Source organism: Haliotis cracherodii, unplaced genomic scaffold (assembly GCF_022045235.1).
Source record: "Haliotis cracherodii isolate W230 unplaced genomic scaffold, xgHalCrac1.p SCAF_10, whole genome shotgun sequence".
Lineage (NCBI taxonomy): Eukaryota > Metazoa > Mollusca > Gastropoda > Lepetellida > Haliotidae > Haliotis > Haliotis cracherodii.
In genome coordinates, this window is record NW_027266265.1 from 2,249,218 (window position 1) to 2,268,401 (window position 19,184).

Consider the following 19,184-nt stretch of genomic DNA (forward strand, 5'->3'; position numbering starts at 1 on the left):
TCATATCATATTCAAATTCAGTCACACTATAACTTCACAGAAATTTGATCTTCGATACCCTAGAAATAATAATTAGAAACCAGTCGAATAAATGAGCATTATTATAACAAAATTGGAGGATTGTACGGTGGCTACAACTCACCTGGTGATTGGGTAAGTCCATTGCACTCCTCGTAGGCTTCTGGTTTCTCACTATTTTCAAACACGAAGTCATAGAACAACACACACGTCATTTTACCTGTGAAGAAATTACCACTGTTAATGTCTCGCCCCAGCCACAATTCCCCTGGGGTGCCAAGATATTCAACCGTATCTTTAACAGCAGCACTGTGGGTGCTGGGTTCACCATCAAGGTCCAGTGCAACCGTCCCTCTGTCCATATCCCTCTTGAATACAACACAGTGCCACGCATTCACAGTGATTGCTGTGGGGTGAGTGAAAGTCCAGCTGAAACTGTTATAAGTCGTTTGAAATGTGACCGCACTACTGTTAATGCTGATAACAATCTCGTCAATTCCATCCTGTCCCCCTGAACTGTATTTGTAATGCGCGAGTGTTCCTGAGATTGTTGTAGGATATACAAGCATGAATAAAGAGAATATTTTGAACTGGTCGTTGTTACTCATGCCGACCTGAACATAATCAGTTAGTCCATCAAAACTGAAAGCTTTATAGTTCAGCGAGGTATGGCCGGACCCAACCTTTATGGGGTCGGTTAGTTTAGGGTATATGGCATCATCTGACGACTGTTCATGGGCCCCGGCCGTATCCCCAAGCTGCCATGCGCGCTTTGCGTTGCTGTAACACAATACGCTGTGCCACTGAAGTACTGCAACAAACAAAAACATGGGCACAATTGGGGAGGATGAGATGTGTGTTCGTGCATGACCGAGTCTTTCGTTTTATAATATGTGACCAGACATGATATAAGGGACCGTATGGCTGAAAATTTGTACTTCTCATTATGTTTTAAAACGGGACACGGGAACACAATGCCCAGGCTTTAATGCTTATTTATTAAAGAGATACTTGTCATCAAACAGTCGGACTAATTTTCTTCAAAATTCAATTTTCAGACTTGAAATAATAACTGTTGTAATAATAAAGATATAGTGACTGGTTAATTAAAAGACGACACAATGTTAACATGTTTTGATATAATTATTTTATTAGATACGAATTGACAAGAGAAAATAATGATACTTCACTCGACACATTGAATATCCTATTTATCATATAGTTTTTGTGTAGTTGTCTACCGGAAACCTAAATTATTAGATTCCAAATGTAAATCTTGAAACGTAATCTTCCCTACCTTATATACAGGGACAGTTCGCCCCCCTTTGTTTTTGCGACCAAAAGATAGTTTCGAGTTTGCAAAATCTTCAAAAATATATATAAAAGTAACAACCAATATTAAGGGTCACGAACATTCTGTATTCTTCAAAAATATATATAAAAGTAACAACCAATATTAAGAGTCACGAACATTCTGTATCATGCATATAGATATCATTATATACATATTCAACTATAACAAAAATTATCCTTGGAAACTGCGAGACCACTGTTGGAAGCGAAAGAATACATGCTGGTCAAGTAACACAAATGCCACTTTGCGAAATGAGAAATTTACAGTTAATAACGAAACTTTTTTAAGAGAATAACAAACGACAAGGAAATGATATTAACTCCATCAATGACCATCTGTCATTATTTTGCCTTGTCAATGTGGAACTAACGTAAATATGACGTAGGTTGTGTACGGGCTGGACACTTGTGATAAAGGGAGACAATTTAATGGAATGCAACACGTGTTTGACAATAGGTCCGCCAAAGTGTTAGGTTTACTGCTGTGAAATGTCAAGTGTTATGTTCACTGCAATGAAAATATCACTTTTCTCAACTTCACAAAACTCTGTATTTCACTCTGAAGTATATAATAATAATATTTGTTAAGACCTTTTGATATTTGGTCATTAATTAAATATTTTAGGCATGTGCATAATTCACAAAATCTCAAACAGATAACGAAACTAGCCTCCAACTTCACAGCTTAGCATCGTGCTGACATCAGCCTTTCGCGGCCACCAACTGGTCTGTCCGATAGAGTAACTGCCCTTTATCCAAGAGACACTACTCTAACCCTAGTCTAACAGAAGTCACGGTTACAGTCGTTGACAGTCGACCGGTCCTGTCATTTCGTTATGAAAGGCAATCAATGGTACTGTATGGCTCAGACAGAATCAAAATCGGCATTTGGGTCTATATCGGTAGTCTGCTTGTTTCGACAATGGTTCGAGTGCTCCCTGTGATTGGAGTTAACGAAGTCTGCTCGAATATAGAAATAAAAAAAATCTCTGAATAGAGGAAAATCAAAACACATATCTATACTCAACAACAAAAGTTCCTGTGACACCAATATTTTAGTGTATTTTTCAAACAAGTAAAGTTTGGTTTTCAATATTCTAGTACATGTATGGAATCAAGTCACAAAAAACGCAACTGCTACATAAAAGCATGCATTCCATGCAAAAGTTGACTTTTATGCAAGCCCCAGGCATTTCACTACCCAAGAATGGGTATAAAAACATGTTCGTTAACGGGATTCCCTATGCATTGTTTAGCATTGTGCTGACAACAACAACTCAGAAAAACAACAAAATTACGCAATTATTCAACATTACGAAATGCCACGCCTGTCCGAAAATGAGCGTCTGCGACCCAATGGTATGCTTGAAGCAGAATCGAGTCAAACGTGATGTTTCAAGACATTTTAAAGTCTGCAGAAACACCATTTGGTGTTTATGGCAACGTTGGCAACAGACGAATGCAGTCAGAGACCAACTTCGCAGTGGCAGGCCACGCGTAACCAATAATCGACAAGACAACTGGATTCGTACAACACACCTACGAAATCGATTCAAGCTAGCAACAGTGACCGCAAGAAGCATCCCTGGCCTTCGACGACTATCTTCACAAACCGTACGTCGTCGCCTCAAATGTGCAGGGATTGTCGCCAGAAGACCCGCCAGACGTCCCATTTTGACAGGAAACCACCGTCAAACACGTCTACAGTGGTGCAGACAGCGTCTACGCTGGATGGCCATGCACTTGGGACAAGTCCTATTCACTGACGAGTCTCGTTTTCACCTTAGCCACAGCGATGGACGGATTCGAGTGTACCGGCGTCGAGCTGAACGTTACTTCACTCATTGTGTCATGGAAGAAGATCGGTTCGGGGGCGTCAGCGTCATGGTATAGGGTGGGAATACAGCAAGACAGAGGACCCGTTTGATAGTGGTAGAGGGAAATCTCAATCGACAGCGCAACCGCGACGAGATCATCGGCCCTGTTGTTCTACCGTTTTTGTGTCGCCATGGCCCAGGCATTACCTTTCAACATGACAACGCCCGGCCTCATATGCTCGACTTGTTCAGGAATCTCTTCAACAAAACAACGTGAATGTCATCCCCTGGACGGCTCGCTCCCTGATCTCTCACCATTCGAGCACATATGGGATGAGATGGATCGGCGCCTTCGACGTCAGCCACGTGTTCCGCAGACACTCAAGGAACTTTGAAACATGCTCCAGCAGATATGGACAGATATCCCACAGGACTTTGTGCGACGCCTGGTCCATTCCATGAGATGAAGATGTGTTGTTTGCATCGAAACCAGAGATGGACACATACGCTATTGATTTGTAAATTGACATTTTGGAATGTTCATGTTTTTTTATGATGTCACGCATTTTCTGAAGTCAGTATGGCAAATTAAACCATTTGAACACTTACAGGAGTCTTTTATCTGTTGCAAACCGAAATTGTTTCAGATTTGGTAAAAACATATAGCTTTGCATTAAATCTTATTCAATGTCACAGGAACTTTTGTTGTTCAGTATATATGAATCTGTAATCTAGGTATCTATGGATATTTCCAGATAAATATCGTATAGTCAGTTATTCTTCATGGGTTACACACCTAAAGATGTGTTAATTAACTATTGCTTTGGCAATCGATTGCACTGAAAGTTGACGACAAAACGTCGTCTGAATTCAAGCAGCGAGTATATATTCAACCCAGATCTACAACGGTGTAAACGTCTTTCATACAATTCAAGACACGATTACCCCCGTAATCTTCTTATGCTTTTGATGTTGAAAAATGCCCTAGGCCTTTCAAACTGAGAGTACAGAGAAAGCATCAGCACATTTCCATGCGGTTGTCACAACATGATGATTGAATTAGGTCGTCGAATGTGCATTGTTTAAGAATATCGATTGTGATAGATTTCGCTTGATAATGTTTCATCACGGTAGAACTTTAGGTGATCAAAAGAACATTCTACGCAAACACTATAGTTTCTTTGCATGATAAAGAGTGGTTGAGATTGGTTTATCGCCGCATTGAACATTATTACAGTTACATGTGTATCACGGCGTGTCAGCCTGATATGGGAAGAAAGCCTGAAGTGATGTTCTTAAAGTGAAACACAACACTAGTCTCTGAGAAAATGGCATCACAAGTCAGTATCTCGTGTGTCCGCCATGTGTATTGATGACTGCCGTGCAACGTCGATACATGGAATGGATGAGGCGGTTGATGAGGGCCATAGACACCTGAGCCCACAATCTTAGGGACGCCTGACGCAGTTCAGCTGCACTTGTCGGCCTTGGTCGGACGTCATTCAGCCGTCTCTGAATTTCGTCCCACAGGTGCTCAATTGGATTTAAATCGGGACTGAGGGCAGGCCACTGCATGGTTCTGATGCCATTCTGCTGGAGGAAGTCTCTTGTTGCTCTCGCAGTGTGGGCACGGGCGTTATCATGCTGAAACTCGTGGTTGCGGCGACGTTCCAAATGAGGTGTGGTGTGTGGTCTGAAGACTTGATCAATGTACCGAGCTGCCGTGACACCTTTGTCTCTCCCTGGACCGATGTTCTGGAAGACCACAGGGCCGACCCTCTGTGCAAGACCAATTCCACCTCACACAATGATGCTCGGACCACCCCACGAGTCTCTCTCAACAACACAAGCATCCGAAGAACGTTCTCCCATGGCGTCGCCAGACTCTCTCTCTCCCTCTCTCTGCCATCTGCTGTTGAGATACAGTAATGGCTCTCGTCTGAGAAGAGGACTCTTCTCCACAGCTGGTGGTGTCAGAATGGGTCCTCAGTGTGGCCTGTGACAGTGGAGGTGTCTGTTCGTCAATCGTCGACGCACGATGTCTGCACTAATGTGTCGCCATGGTCTGTCGAGCAGTTTCCGCAGCGGAAACAAAGCGATGTTGAAGATGCTGTTGCACGATCCTGACGTCGGGTAGTGACCCTTGGTCTTACACTACGTGGTCGGCCATGTGTTGGTGGTTTGGTACCGTTGCTGGTGCCTGGTCCTTCCGTGGACTTGAAATGCACTGGCTATTGCCGGGCGGTTTGTACAGCTTGCAATCGTCCAAAGGTTTGGCGTCACTGATTTCTTGTCAATCTTGGCATGTGGTAGCAATTCAATAATGAACGAATGTTATCCGATCTGGGTGGATTTTTATAGGGCAAGAAATGGGGGAACGCATATGCATTTCAATTTGCAAGAAACCCAAGTGCATCTAGTTACCATGGCCGTTGACCCGTCATCTGCTTTGTTTTTTATCATCAAATTTCATTTTTCCGGACAAGATAATGTTAAATATTAGAAACTTTGACAAAAAGTACCCAGACAACTTTTCACGCAATGTTACTTAGGGTGACTTTTCTTTTGCGGTTCATTATATAATATTTTTTTAATTTGAAGTATACACGATATACGACTTTTTCATTGGACGAGAGGTCGGTCACATGACCGTGAAATTGACGTTCATAAGTGTATGAACGACACATTTTGACGTTCATACGTTTTTCACGAGACCGTGTTCTTGAAATGACGTAAAAACTGACGGACTACTTCCACATTCCTGGGGAAACCCCTGGGAATTCCTTAGCACGAAAACACACATAAGCGTTCGTTCTGATCATCTAGAACCTTTATTCTTGGTCTCAGCGTTTCAGTATACATTGAGAAATGTCAGAGAGTGTGACTGCATGATTGTTCACGAATATCCTCGCTGCGGCCTATCCTAATGAACATCTAAACTATCGTAGTGTCGACATGATCCGTGCCAAGGCTGACACTGACCGTCTCCAGCAATCTATGAATTTACCTTAGTGTCTGTTTGACGCATCTTTATTCATCTTTCAATGATCGGCCAGTTGATCAATGATGACGTACACATGTAACCGCCACACGTTCATTAACAACTTCTGAAATCTCTCCCGTCACGTTTATCGTGTCTGCCATTTTGACGTCTTGTACTTAATGTAAATGTATTACGACGCGCTGTCATTGTGACTGACTTACTCAGGTAGTTCTTTACAGACCTTTCTCATCTAATGAGGATATGATTTGAACACATGTGCTGCTTAAGATGTTTCTTAAGAGCATGTTGTGCATCCATACGCCCATGTCACCTCTCTTTTTGAGGAACTATTTTACTCCGCGATATAGCTGGTTGTTGTATGGCTGTCAGTGTAAACATGAAGTCACACGTATGTAAATGAAATAGTGTTTAGATCTTGGCCTACATCGTCTGAGGTAAGAAACTGTGATGAAAAAATAATAAGAATTGACTCCGACGTTCATACAGTTTGGCCCTCACTCTATGAAGGTTCATACTCCAATGAACTCACACAAAGTGAAGGTCAATTCTTAATTGAAATGACAAATATATTAATACATTCTAGAGTTCAATTTGGGTTTCATCAATTGGATAAACATTTGTTCTTTTTCCAGTCTCTGCTAAATTACTAAATTTCCCGTTTCCACAATCATCAATGTGTTTGCCGACACTTAACCCCCCGGATGTCACAGAGACATATATGTCCCTCCTCTACAACCCTCACTTTGAAAATACATCACCCACACAAATACACTTCACGGTTTTAAATAACGTGGGGAATTCCCCGTTCTGTGATATCATCCACTTGCATTTTAGGCCAAGTAAAAGTAATGAAAATGACCTCTGAAAATTAGGTACATCGTAAATGTCGCAATTCTTTACACATTACTAAATCACCACTCACGGCGTTATTTAGAGCATGTTTTGAAATCTAAATTTTGGATATTTACTCGGAGAAATGAATTTCAAAAATAGCATATTAGTGATGACGGGTAACTGTCTTTTATCAAATCACCAATGATCATTCCAAAACGTCTCCGATAACCCTACACTCGTTTCGAATGTTTTGGAAAATACGCAAACACGAACGCCGAAGTGAACTTTCCGACATATTTGATAGTGTTTACAAAATCACGTGTACGGTACACCGATGATGAGACGCCTGTAACATCGCGTATATTTTAAACTGAGCTGCTGTACATACATCCTTGAATTCCTCATACATTTTAGAATCAAATGACCAATGGTCTAGATGAAAATCAAGCAAAATAAATTAGGTGTGAAAACGAACGCTGTGCTTGAAAAACTGTACCTGTTTGAAATGTAAACAAAGCAAAATTCAGATTTTACACAGTGTAGTATTTTCTCGTATTTTGAGCTATCCATTCCTCTATTGTTCAAGCTGTTGGCTCAACATTTTCAGAATATGCTTGGGAAGAGACTGGTAGGAAGAATTAGGGAATTTAAAATAGAAACATTGCAATGATTTGATATGTTCAACAGAAATTTCTTTTAGTGGCATTTAGAAGTTGGAATGGTTGCGAAGACAAAATTGTTATGGATGAGCAACTTCTTTATTACACTTAGGGCGACGTTTCGGTGTAGATTCTAACACCGTTTTCAAGCAAATGATGTACAAACTAGGTATGAGCATGATATATATGCATAACAATAGATAGATGTTTATATAACAGATAAGGTTGAAGTACACTGATTGATTAGGTAGTTATGATAAACAAGTTTATACAAGAGATGGGGTTGATGTACAGTAATTGATGGGTATGGGATTAAGACGATGACACCATAGCCCTCCTCAATCATCTGAACGCCCAACACCCAAGAATGCAGTTCACCATGGAATCCGAGTCTAAAAACCAGTTACCTTTCCTTGACGTCCGAGTCCAGAAAGATCACCAAAACAAGCTCCAGACCAGTGTCTACCGCAAACCAAACACATACTGACCAATACCAACATCATAGCTCGATAGCAAAAAGTCGCCCTAATTGTAATAAAGAAGTTGCTCATCCATAACAATTTTGTCTTAGTCAACAGAAATTGTCAAAGTTATCGTCCTGTGTGACGCCATGACTGACGCAAAATCATGGACGACAACGGTATTTATCGGAATTTCTGACTATTTTCGTTGGTTTCAATGAAAACTATCACAACAAATAACAGTATATAGATTGTCAGAATGTTTCTGATTACTTATATATCACATTTATGTATATACCATCCCTGAATCAACGAAAGTCCCCTCGTAAAATCCTGCGTACTGATGACAGTGAACACTTCATTTTGTAAAAGTCGGTCACCGGTAGTGATGTCATTCGTCAACATTGTTGAACATATTTCGTAATTTCTTTGAGGTGAAGGTCCTTGAATGAGAGCGCACACGATCAGTGTGCCATGCTGTTTACAGTTTCAGTTATGATGTAGGTTTTGCATATCTTTTATACATTTTTTCACGCAAATACTTTTACTTTTTATATTTGTCTATGTTCAAAATGATACCATACGTAAATATAGGCCACAACATGTATGAACGAACCTTTGATAATCTCCTGTTTGTTTGATTGATTACATAAGAATTGATAGGTTTATAGTGTCAAATACGATATTTCTTTCCGTTGGACAAGTGTTACAAGATGGAGTGTAAATGTAACTGCAGCATGTACGTATTTCTTGGGATGTGTAATAGTCAATATTATAAGTTCATATAACAAATGTCCATGAATAGCCGTTCCATTTTACTAACTTAAAACTAAAACTGAATATATACACAAAATTGATAAAAAAAAAATTAAATATATGCAGACATTTCTGAAAGAATTGTCTTGGTCTTGGAATTGTTTTTTTTTATGTCGTTTGATACACGATTCGCCAGGTGCGCGTGTCACAAACAATTTACGAATTATTCCTTTCGTTTTGCATTATATAATCAATGGGTTCATTCTTTTTTCACTATTGTGATCACAGGATATTAAACTGCTTATTTTATTTCTCCAGGAATTGTAAAAAGTATATAAAAAAACATGCAAGTACCCTGTTGGTTCAACCTTATAAGATTACCCCGATGATTCTATACCAATAGAGTTTTTTTCGCATATTTTATTGTGAAGATGTAGATAAATAATAACATAACAATGAACAAGTATATGTCCAATATTGAATATAATTTTGGTTGATTTGAAATATTCTTTTGGGTATTGCATAACGTAAATTGATACCAAACAGGTGCGTGTCTTGTGCAATGATGACACACGATAAACTATCTAATTATTGACATATTCAAGACATTAATTACTTGGTGAAAGCAGTCATTTTATGTTGCGTAGTCGTTTTACACATCGATATTTTCCTTACCATGAGCGAAAATTAGGGCAGATATATATTAATCAAAATACCAGTGTCATCTTTCTCCGACGTTATCAAAGACATAAATCCAGCCACGACGTCAAAAGGGATGGTGTTATGTTTTTGGTATTTCATTACATTTGATGATAAGGCTAGTGCGCCATTAATAATGGTTTCAACAAATTACACTTACACAATCAGGAGAATGTTGGAATCTAAGGACTAAGTTATAGGTTAGACAGGGCCAAACATTTCTCTATTACCTTTTATTTTATGAAGTACGATTTTATCATTTCTTATGGGTATTTTTATACCTAAACGTATACAGTTTCAATATCGATATTTGTGTTGGCATAGTTTGGTTTCTCGTAAACAAAACACCACTAAAATATATTGTCCTTACCGACAGCTAATTCTCATCAAGTGACCTGAGTTACAATAAACAAGTGCTAAGCATAGCGGAGTTATGCCCCCTTTTCTTTGTACGTGTGTAACCTCTCTGTCGCCTTTTGACGTTATAGAGAAAAAACAGTTTTCGTCATTTACGGCATTGAATGTATGTCGTTATACATACGCATATAACTCCATTTGTCATGTAGTTATGTCGTTCAGATATTAGGCAGTAGTTTGTTCGCTCACTGTTTCCTTGAAGCTTCTAAATATAATAAATCGTCGCACAGTACTTTTATCGGTGTACGATAAAAAGCGGAGGAATTTACAACACTAAGAAGTGTCTTTTTTAAAACCGGTTTAATATTTGCAGCTAAATTTACACCATCAAATAGGAAATTTAATATTCTCCACCTCTGCGTAATTTTATAGCCAGAGGTATATCCAGTGCCGCGTGAGCGCAATCCTCGCACAACCTTCCTTTTTCCGATCTTAGGAAAATGTGCGTCTGAAAAAAACCTCGGCATCCGAGTTAGAGAGAGAGTTAGAGAGAGAAACGCATCCGAGAGGGTTAAGCATCGAACATTAGGGTCTCTAATCTGGTGTTTGTGTACAGTGAGTCTATCTCTTAATTCCATGCCGGTTTCACCGATGTAGTTTTCGCCGCATCCCGAACATCTCATGACATACACCACATCTTTGCTGTGGCAGTTCATGTCGGCAAACCCTTGCCATTTGCAAAAAGCAAAGCTGTACCTTCACTTATTACTTTCCCGTCAAGAGATCACCCGTTTAATAAACATACAGCTATATTACACATTGTGTAATACCAAAACGCGTGCTTATGTACTCTCGGAACACGTTTCACGAACAAATATTGAAAGCTCTCTACATCCCTTGGCTTATTCAACGACATTGCGTGTGGAGTTGATAAATCACTGAGAGGAGCTTATGCACACCCGATGACCCCGGCCCAGCAACCTTGTTGTTAGGCTGACGTCACATGGCATTGTTTCGCCGAAGGATCGTGCAACAAAATTCCACAAATGACGTAAGGATTGAAGGTGGATACAAACGGGATAGTTTGATCGGCCACAGATTTTTCATTAGGTTTCAAGAGAGTATGTCTTGGAATCTTTAACGACTTGTTTTCTGTAGCGTCATTAATGACGCGAAGCGGACATCCTAGCTTCCTGAGATATCCCATTAATTCTTTCAATCTTAAGTCCGTTTTATCCGTTTCCGACACAATGGTGCATACTCTCCGCGCAAGTGAATAAGGAATGTTAGTTCTTGTATGCCTGGGGTGAGCAGCAACCGAATTGGAGACACTGATGGGTGTCCCTTGGTTTGTAGTCTGCCTCATTTTGTATATATATATATGTGTGTATATATATATATATATATATATATATATATATATATATATATATATATATATATATATATATATATATATATATACATACATATATATATATACGTTATACATGTAGTCTGCTTTAAATATATATATATATATATATATATATATATATTATACATGTAGTCTGCTTTAAACATATATATATATATATATATATATATATATATATATATGTTATACATGTAGTCTGCTTTAAATATATGTAATCGCGAAATTTATCATATCGATATCTTTCAACTTTATAGTTGACCCATGAAGATCCGGGGTAAAGTACATCAGCAACCAATCCTTGCCGTGAAAAATATTTTGCTTGTCATAATAGGCGATTAACGGGATCGAGTGGACAAGCTCGCTGACTTGGTTGATATATGTCATCGTATCCCAATTGCTTGTATCGATGCTCATGAAATCAATAACTGAATTGTCTGGTGCAGATTTGATTATCTACTGACCGCCGTCATATGCCCGAAATATTGCTGAGTGCGGCGTTAAACAAGAAACAAACAAAGAAACAAATAAAAACAAACAAATTCATAGCTAATTCCTGGTAGCTATTCTACAAAGCAATTGTACGCTGATACATCACGTTTGTCAACAATATCCTGTCCACTTTATTGTGTGAATTGATGGTGACTTATATTTACTTTAGTACTTTAGTTCGTCCAAGAAATTGAAAAAAATATGCCTTTAAGACAATGTTACGTGTATTTACTGATATTCAAATCGTTTAATTGTCAACTTTGGATACCACCTTGACCATTGTTATCGTTATTCAAAAGTTAACACCAATCAAAGATAATAGAAACTTACTCACCAGAAAGCATAATATGTGCCCAAACAGGCGACAGCATTATTAGGATTTCGCTGGATGAGACTGAGAAGACTACTCACGACGCTGTCCACAATCCACTGTGTTCAGATCGATACCCCACTGTCGTTTCAAACTGATCCATAGTATATAGATTAACATATCCGCTACATACCCGTATGTTGCGTGGGTGGGTGGGTGTGTGGGTGTGTGGGGGGGTGGGGGGGGTGGTGTGTGTGTGTGTGGGGGGGGGGGGGGGGGGGGTGAGGGTAGAGACCCAGAATGTTTGTTTAGGACAGATGTAGTTATCAGTGTATGCTTAAAGACATTTCTTTCTTTCTTTGAATGTATTTTAAAGGGAAAGCCAGAAATATATACTCTTCAAAAAAAAGAAACTTCACATAGATGTACATGTAAAACCACTTTTTGCCATATATCTAAAATAATTACATTAAATGAGAACCAAATAAGTCAAACAGAAAGATGATGTGTCTATAATTCGCGAAAACACATGCAAAGCACATAAACGTAGCGTTTGGGGATCAATTTTACAGCTTCATCCAAACGCAACCGCCTGTAAAAAACGTGCAGCACAGGATCCTGCATTTAGGCATGCAGGCCCCCCTGCTGAATGGGTATACAAATCCACATCAATGGCTGTTCATACAGTCCTGATAACGGCAGTAGAGGCGGTGACAGAATGCCAAGACTGAATGCAGCTCAACGGAACAATGCAATTGGGAGATTACAAGCTGGAGCAACTCAGCAAGAAGTGGCCAGGCACTTTGGCGTATCCAGACAGACAATCTCCGCACTGTGGACCCGATACAACAACACCAACAGAGTTGACGACAGACCAAGGTCAGGAAGACCAAGGGTGACAACCCAAGCACAAGATCGATACATCCGGCTGCGACACCTCCGAGACCGCACTACCACAGCCACGTCTACAACCACACAGATCAAACGGTACGATAAACAGACTGAGGGAGGCTGGACTTTTTGCACGAAGACCTGTTCGACGTCATGTATTGACCCCACGTCATCTGGCGGACCGTCTGCTTTGGTGCCAACAGAGGGTTAGTTGGGCACGTGCAAGGTGGAAAAATGTACTGTTTACTGACGAGTCCCGTTTCCTACTCACACGTGCTGATGGGCGCGCAGGTGTCTACATACGTCGGGGTGAACGTTACGCCCCCAACTGTGTGCAGCAGGTTGTCCCATTTGGCGGCGGGAGTGTCATGGTATGAGCCGGAATTCATCAGGGTGGTAGGACGCCTCTCGTGCATGTGGCAAGTGCATTGGCAGGTGTGCGTTACAGAGGCTTGATCCTACTGCCTTACGTTCTTCCTCACGTCAACGTTCATGGCGGACAGTTCCAGCAGGACAACGCTAAACCGCATATTGCACGTGTTTGTCAGGACCTCTTGCAGCACAACAACATCTAGGCATTACCTTGGCCAGCCCGGTCACCAGATTTGTCCCCGATTGAGCATCTGTGGGACGAGTTGGATCGACGCGTTCGCAGAAGGAATCCACCGCCCCAAACACTTCCGGCGCTTCTTGATGCACTTCAGCATGAATGGCAGCACATCCAACAGCGTGTTATTGACAACTTGATTGCATCTATGGGTCGTCGGTGTTAAGCGGTGATCGATGCACGCGGTGGGCACAACCGATACTGACATTTTCTGTACCCCTGTGACATTAACTGTATCGCGTACGTGTGTCTGTCTAGGTGACACGATTAATGTTTTGAACATTGTGTACATTGATCTTCAAACAGTGTTTCAATTATGGTTTCTGTGTCCTATTTTGAAACAATCGCATTATATTACATTTTGAAAGTCAGTGTCAAGTTTATTTTTTTGAAGAATATATTTTTGGACCCCCAACAATAAGTTTTGCATGTCCGGTGAACGAATTATATGTTTATTCCTGTAAGTGTATTATATTCCAAAGTTGAAAGAAATATTTTTTTTCCAAAGTGATATTTTCACTGCAGTGAACATAACACTTGATATTTTAGTGAAACATAACACTTGGACGGAGCTATTGTCATACAAGAGTTACCTCTCCGCAAATTGTCTACATTTATATTGTAAATGTCTCGCCCGTACTTTCTTGGATAAATTATGTTTCGTTATAAACTGTCAGTTTCTCATTTCACTCGTCAATCGATACTGTTCGTTTCGCAAAGCACCATTTTTGTTATTTGTCCAGCGTGTATTCTTTCGCTTACAACAGCTGTCTCGTGTTCAAGAATGTTTTTGGTTTAAGTTGAATTTGTATATAATGATATCCAAATGTACTATAAAGCATATTTGTTGTTACTTTTAAGTGTTTTTTTTTTAAAGTTTTTAAACACGCAACTAGTTTCTATATCGCAGTTATAAGGGCTGGTGAAGCGTCCTTGCGTATTAGGTAGGGAGAATTTACGTTTCAAAGTTTACATTGGTAATGAAATAATTCAATTTTCCGGTACACAACTACACAAAAAATATATAATCAATAGGATATGCCATGTGTCGAGTGACGAGGGATAGAAGATATCTTATTCGTGGCTACGATTTAAATGAAAATATCCCCTTTACCCCCGTCACTTGATCCAAGAAACGCGATATTTCACTCGGCACATGACATTTCCTCTATTAAATCGGCTGAATAAGCTCGGTGAACGTGGGTCAGTGCTCGTAATGTCAGTCAGAGTTTCGTCTGGTTCGGGCTTGATGACGCATTGGCGACCGTCAGTTAGTAGGAATATTCGTAAAAACGGCGTTACATAACAAATAGTGTGATACCATTTTTAATGTATTTGTTATATACACTGCAAACATGCATATATACATGCCACTTCTTCAAAACCGTAAAACGATTTCTTTTATCTCTCTTTGAAACTCATATTCTAATCTGAGTATAACCGGCGTCAGACATTTTCCAATCTTAATCTGATTATGAATCGCGATAAATTCTACTTTGAATATGACTAAAAAGCTGTAGCTATAAAAAGAGGCTGAAGTCAATTTTCAAAGAATAGAAAATTCTCAAAATTGGCTTGTACAACATTCCTGTGCGATTTTGAAAACAATTGCTGATTTGAATACAACTGTGTCCCTAAGCGGACAAACTGGGATTAAGAAATAATGATGGAATTCTGACCTACCCGAAAGCAGAAGATATGCCACAACTTTTGACGACATTCTGGATCGATGTGTGTTGAAACCGTGTTGTAATCAATAAACCATGTGACTGTCGTTTCCAATTAAGAGCAGTAGTTATGGACAGTTGCTGTTCCCATGGCTTGCACGTGTTGCAGATCGGACACGTGGACACCTATTCTGGGAATGATCAATAGGAGGATACACAACCACATACTTTCCCATATTTGAAAGCAACGTTATTTCTTCTCTTAATCGTTAGACATCAAACTATGATGTATGCATGGACAATCACACACGAACTCCCCCTTGACGATTTCCGTGCAACTAGCAATTTCAACTTGTTCAGATGTAGTACAGATGAACCTTAAGACATGCGCTTTATTGTATAACAGTGAGCGTCATTATGATTGTGGCAGATATACATGGATGTGAATCCAAATAGCTATTCGACAGCTGATAAATACTACGGGTCCCTGGATTGGCCAGCACAAGCGATACCTTGTCTGTTTAAGTGAGTGAGTGAGTGAGTTGATGCAGGTCTTAGACGTTTACCACTTCTGTGAAACCCACGAGCACGAGAAATCGGAGTGAACCGGGATTCGAACTCACAATCATAGGTTTCTGGCGTGTCCAAGGGGACGCAACTCTGCACAGCGAATCGCGGCGCCTTAGGCGACTGGGCCACCCGTGCCCCCCTGTTTAAGTGAGCTGTCCATGTTAACTGTTTTGATAAACATGGAACTATTAGCTACGTTATATACTTAATCTTATCACCCAGCCAGCACAACCATCCGGATATCCAGGCAATACAATAACAGTGTGCTTACGTGTTTATAATATACTCTTCAAAAATAGGAAACGCAGTACGGATATGTTTGGCCATAAAACATAAAAGCAAAATTAGCGGACGAAGAGGTGCAATATAGTGAGGTTTAATGTGTTATAGTGTCAGTGACAAATTTCCCGAATCAAAATGATCACAACAAGGACATGCAAACCATTAGTCGAGAAACACATACGATAAGAAGGACGCACTCTGTGCATTAAACAAAAGGGCCATGGAGCTGCACGTTCAGCAGCACTAGTAACGGTATTCGAGTGATGCACGTACTGCACGTGCAGCAGCACTAGGAACGGTATTCGAGTGCAGGGTTTTTGATTACCTGGCATTTGCATCAATCGAACAGTGACAGTTCAACAACATGCCTAGATTAACAGAAGTGCAAAGAAACAACGTCATATGCTGCTTGCAGGTAGGGGAATCCCAATCAGCTGTAGCCAGGGTTGTCAATGTAGCGCCCAGCACCATCACAAGGCTGTGGAATCGGTTCCAGCCAACGACAATGGTATATTCCAGGAGGAAAACGCTCGACCACATGCTCGACCACTTACAGCACGGATCAAGAGAGTCTGTCTACACAACAACAACGTTGATGTTGGCTCCCTGGCCCCCGGGATCACCGGATTTTAATCCGATAGAGCACCTGTGGGATGAATTGGATAGGCGGCTACGCTGACGTCAACCACAACCCCAGACATTGCAGCACTTGGCATTTGCGTCGCAGGCCGAGTGGGCTTCCATTCCCCAGGATGTGATTCTCATACACGTCTCTTCCATGGGCAGGAGATGTCAGGCCGCTATCGATTCCAACGGGGGACATACGCGTTATTGATAGTAGCTGACCTTCACCTTAGACTTTTCCTATGTATCGATAACTGAGATGACTACAATCACCAAGTGTTCTCTCCACAATATGTTGGCTCAATACCTTGTACGGTTCCTCGTATAAATGTATTTTCCTACCTCACACAAATCTGGCTTTGCATTTCTTTGTTTGAAGTGTAAATTAACATTGTAGTACAAAGTAGTACATTTGCATATCTAAACAACATGTTAAGGTTGGATATTCAATCAAGTAAATGCCAGCAACTTCTATCGATTCGATGTAAAGGAGTACACATTTCTTGTTGAAGCTTCACTCACATTATATGCGCCCAAAACAACAATACCCTTGCATTTCAAAGAAAATTCACGATGCATGTTTTGTAAACAATACTTGGGGAGATTAAGTCTACGTGTCGTTCAAAGATCTATTGATCACTTCGTCAAAAGAAGTTGGGTTCGCACGACTTATCAAGGATAATACATTATCACTCAAGTCAATGGCATTTGTTTATCCCAACATGAATACAAAGTCAAGCACCTTATCATTTCTCTAAAACAATACTCACTCACTCACTCACCTTTCCTGTCCTGTCCACAAAATGAAGGACAACAGCTGCCGAACACATTCTAGTAACAAACAAACAAACATTCTAGCAATGCCAACGGGGATTCGAGAGATCGCAACGACATTCCTTGCACCGGAAGTAATTATTGGCCAAGTGGAATTGTGTTGTTTGTAGCTGAAAAGGTGTCTTCAAATCTTGGATTGACATTTCGCTGGAAGATCACGGAGATATTTTAGGGACACAATTTCTGTATTGTATCTAGTGACGTTTGCGGCGCCAAGTCATGCTGTCCTGCCGAAATGCCAAGAACTACATACCACACGTATACACGTCTCCAACCTACTTGGTTAAGTCCACAGAGAAACAATTTAACTGGCCTCAATATACGTCTGCGGACAATTGCGCAAGACATACAAACATACGTCTTGATGCGTTAGGTTTTTACTGCATGTCATGGCTGTATTTGGTGTACGAGTACTGATGTTTGCGCACACGATGTTCGTTGTACGATTACTGAGAGTAAAAAGCTCAAATGGTGAAAAATTTACCGGCGTCGGATTGTGTGCATAGGTACTGAAGGAGTGTGATTGATAACTTCGGGAAAACTAGCCTGTCGCTCACCCTGACGAGGAGAACTATGTTTGTATTTTTGTCCTGTTTTCGGGCACAACTTATTGACCATAACGAAGTTTCACGCTTTGTTCAGCTACAACAAAAAGCAATGAAATTGGATCTAGCGGAACGCCTGTCCCAGCATATCGCGCCATTGAATATGCACGTGAGGATGGGTTTGGTACAACATTCAACACATCTGCGCTTGTTGAGTTCGTACTGATAACGATGTTGTAACTTCCGTCCCTGGAGGATTCGGCTGTCAGAGCTGTTATAAAACATACATCTTATCGATTTCACCCACCTGTGTAATATGCCTTATCATCACTTGCCCGTGAAGAGATCACCCGTTTAATAAACATACAGCTGTACTACACATTGTGTAATACCAAACACGCGTGCTTATGTACTCTCGGAACACGTTTCACGAACAAATATTGAAAGCTCTCAACATCCCTTGGCTTATTCAACGACATTGCGTGTGAAGATGATAGTTAACTGAGAGGAGCTTATGCACACTCGATGACCCGAGCAACCTTGTTGCTAGGCTGACGTCACATGGCATATATAAAATAGCACACCGATTTTCGAACTCAAACTCAAACTCATTTATTCTCAGAAAAACCACCCACGGTGGTACATGAGATACAATTATACACAATTTTTATTATGTACAAAATGACAGCATTTAACAAGAATAAGATTCGTGGATACTAGTACAACTGACCAATTGAATTGAACACATTGTTAGGGAATGTATATAGGCCTTTTACACTGTTTGTGGTCATAGTTTTCTTAAATTGGGACATGTTTGGAAACTGAAGATAATGCTTATTTAAGAGTTCATATCGCTGTTGGTGAAAAGCTTCACATCGGAATAAATAGTGAAATTCATCTCCCACAGCGATTGAATCACAGAGTGGACACTGGCGGTCTTCCCTGGGAATGTTAAACCATCGACCAGTTTCAACGGGTAATCTATGGTTA

At 40.4% G+C, this 19,184-nt stretch overlaps 1 protein-coding gene across 1 annotated transcript in view; it reads right to left on the reverse strand.

The window, feature by feature from the left end:
* LOC139445015 (uncharacterized) overlaps window positions 1-15,400 on the reverse strand; it is a 28,463-nt gene extending 13,063 nt beyond the window's left edge. The window contains exons 1-2 of the mRNA XM_071226076.1: window positions 15,356-15,400; window positions 143-829 (exon numbers count right to left, since the gene is read on the reverse strand). Of these exons, the coding sequence (XP_071082177.1) occupies window positions 143-829; window positions 15,356-15,392 (724 nt within the window). The 5' untranslated portion in view covers window positions 15,393-15,400. The remainder of the gene's footprint in view (window positions 1-142; window positions 830-15,355) is intronic.
* Window positions 15,401-19,184: the final 3,784 nt, after the last annotated feature.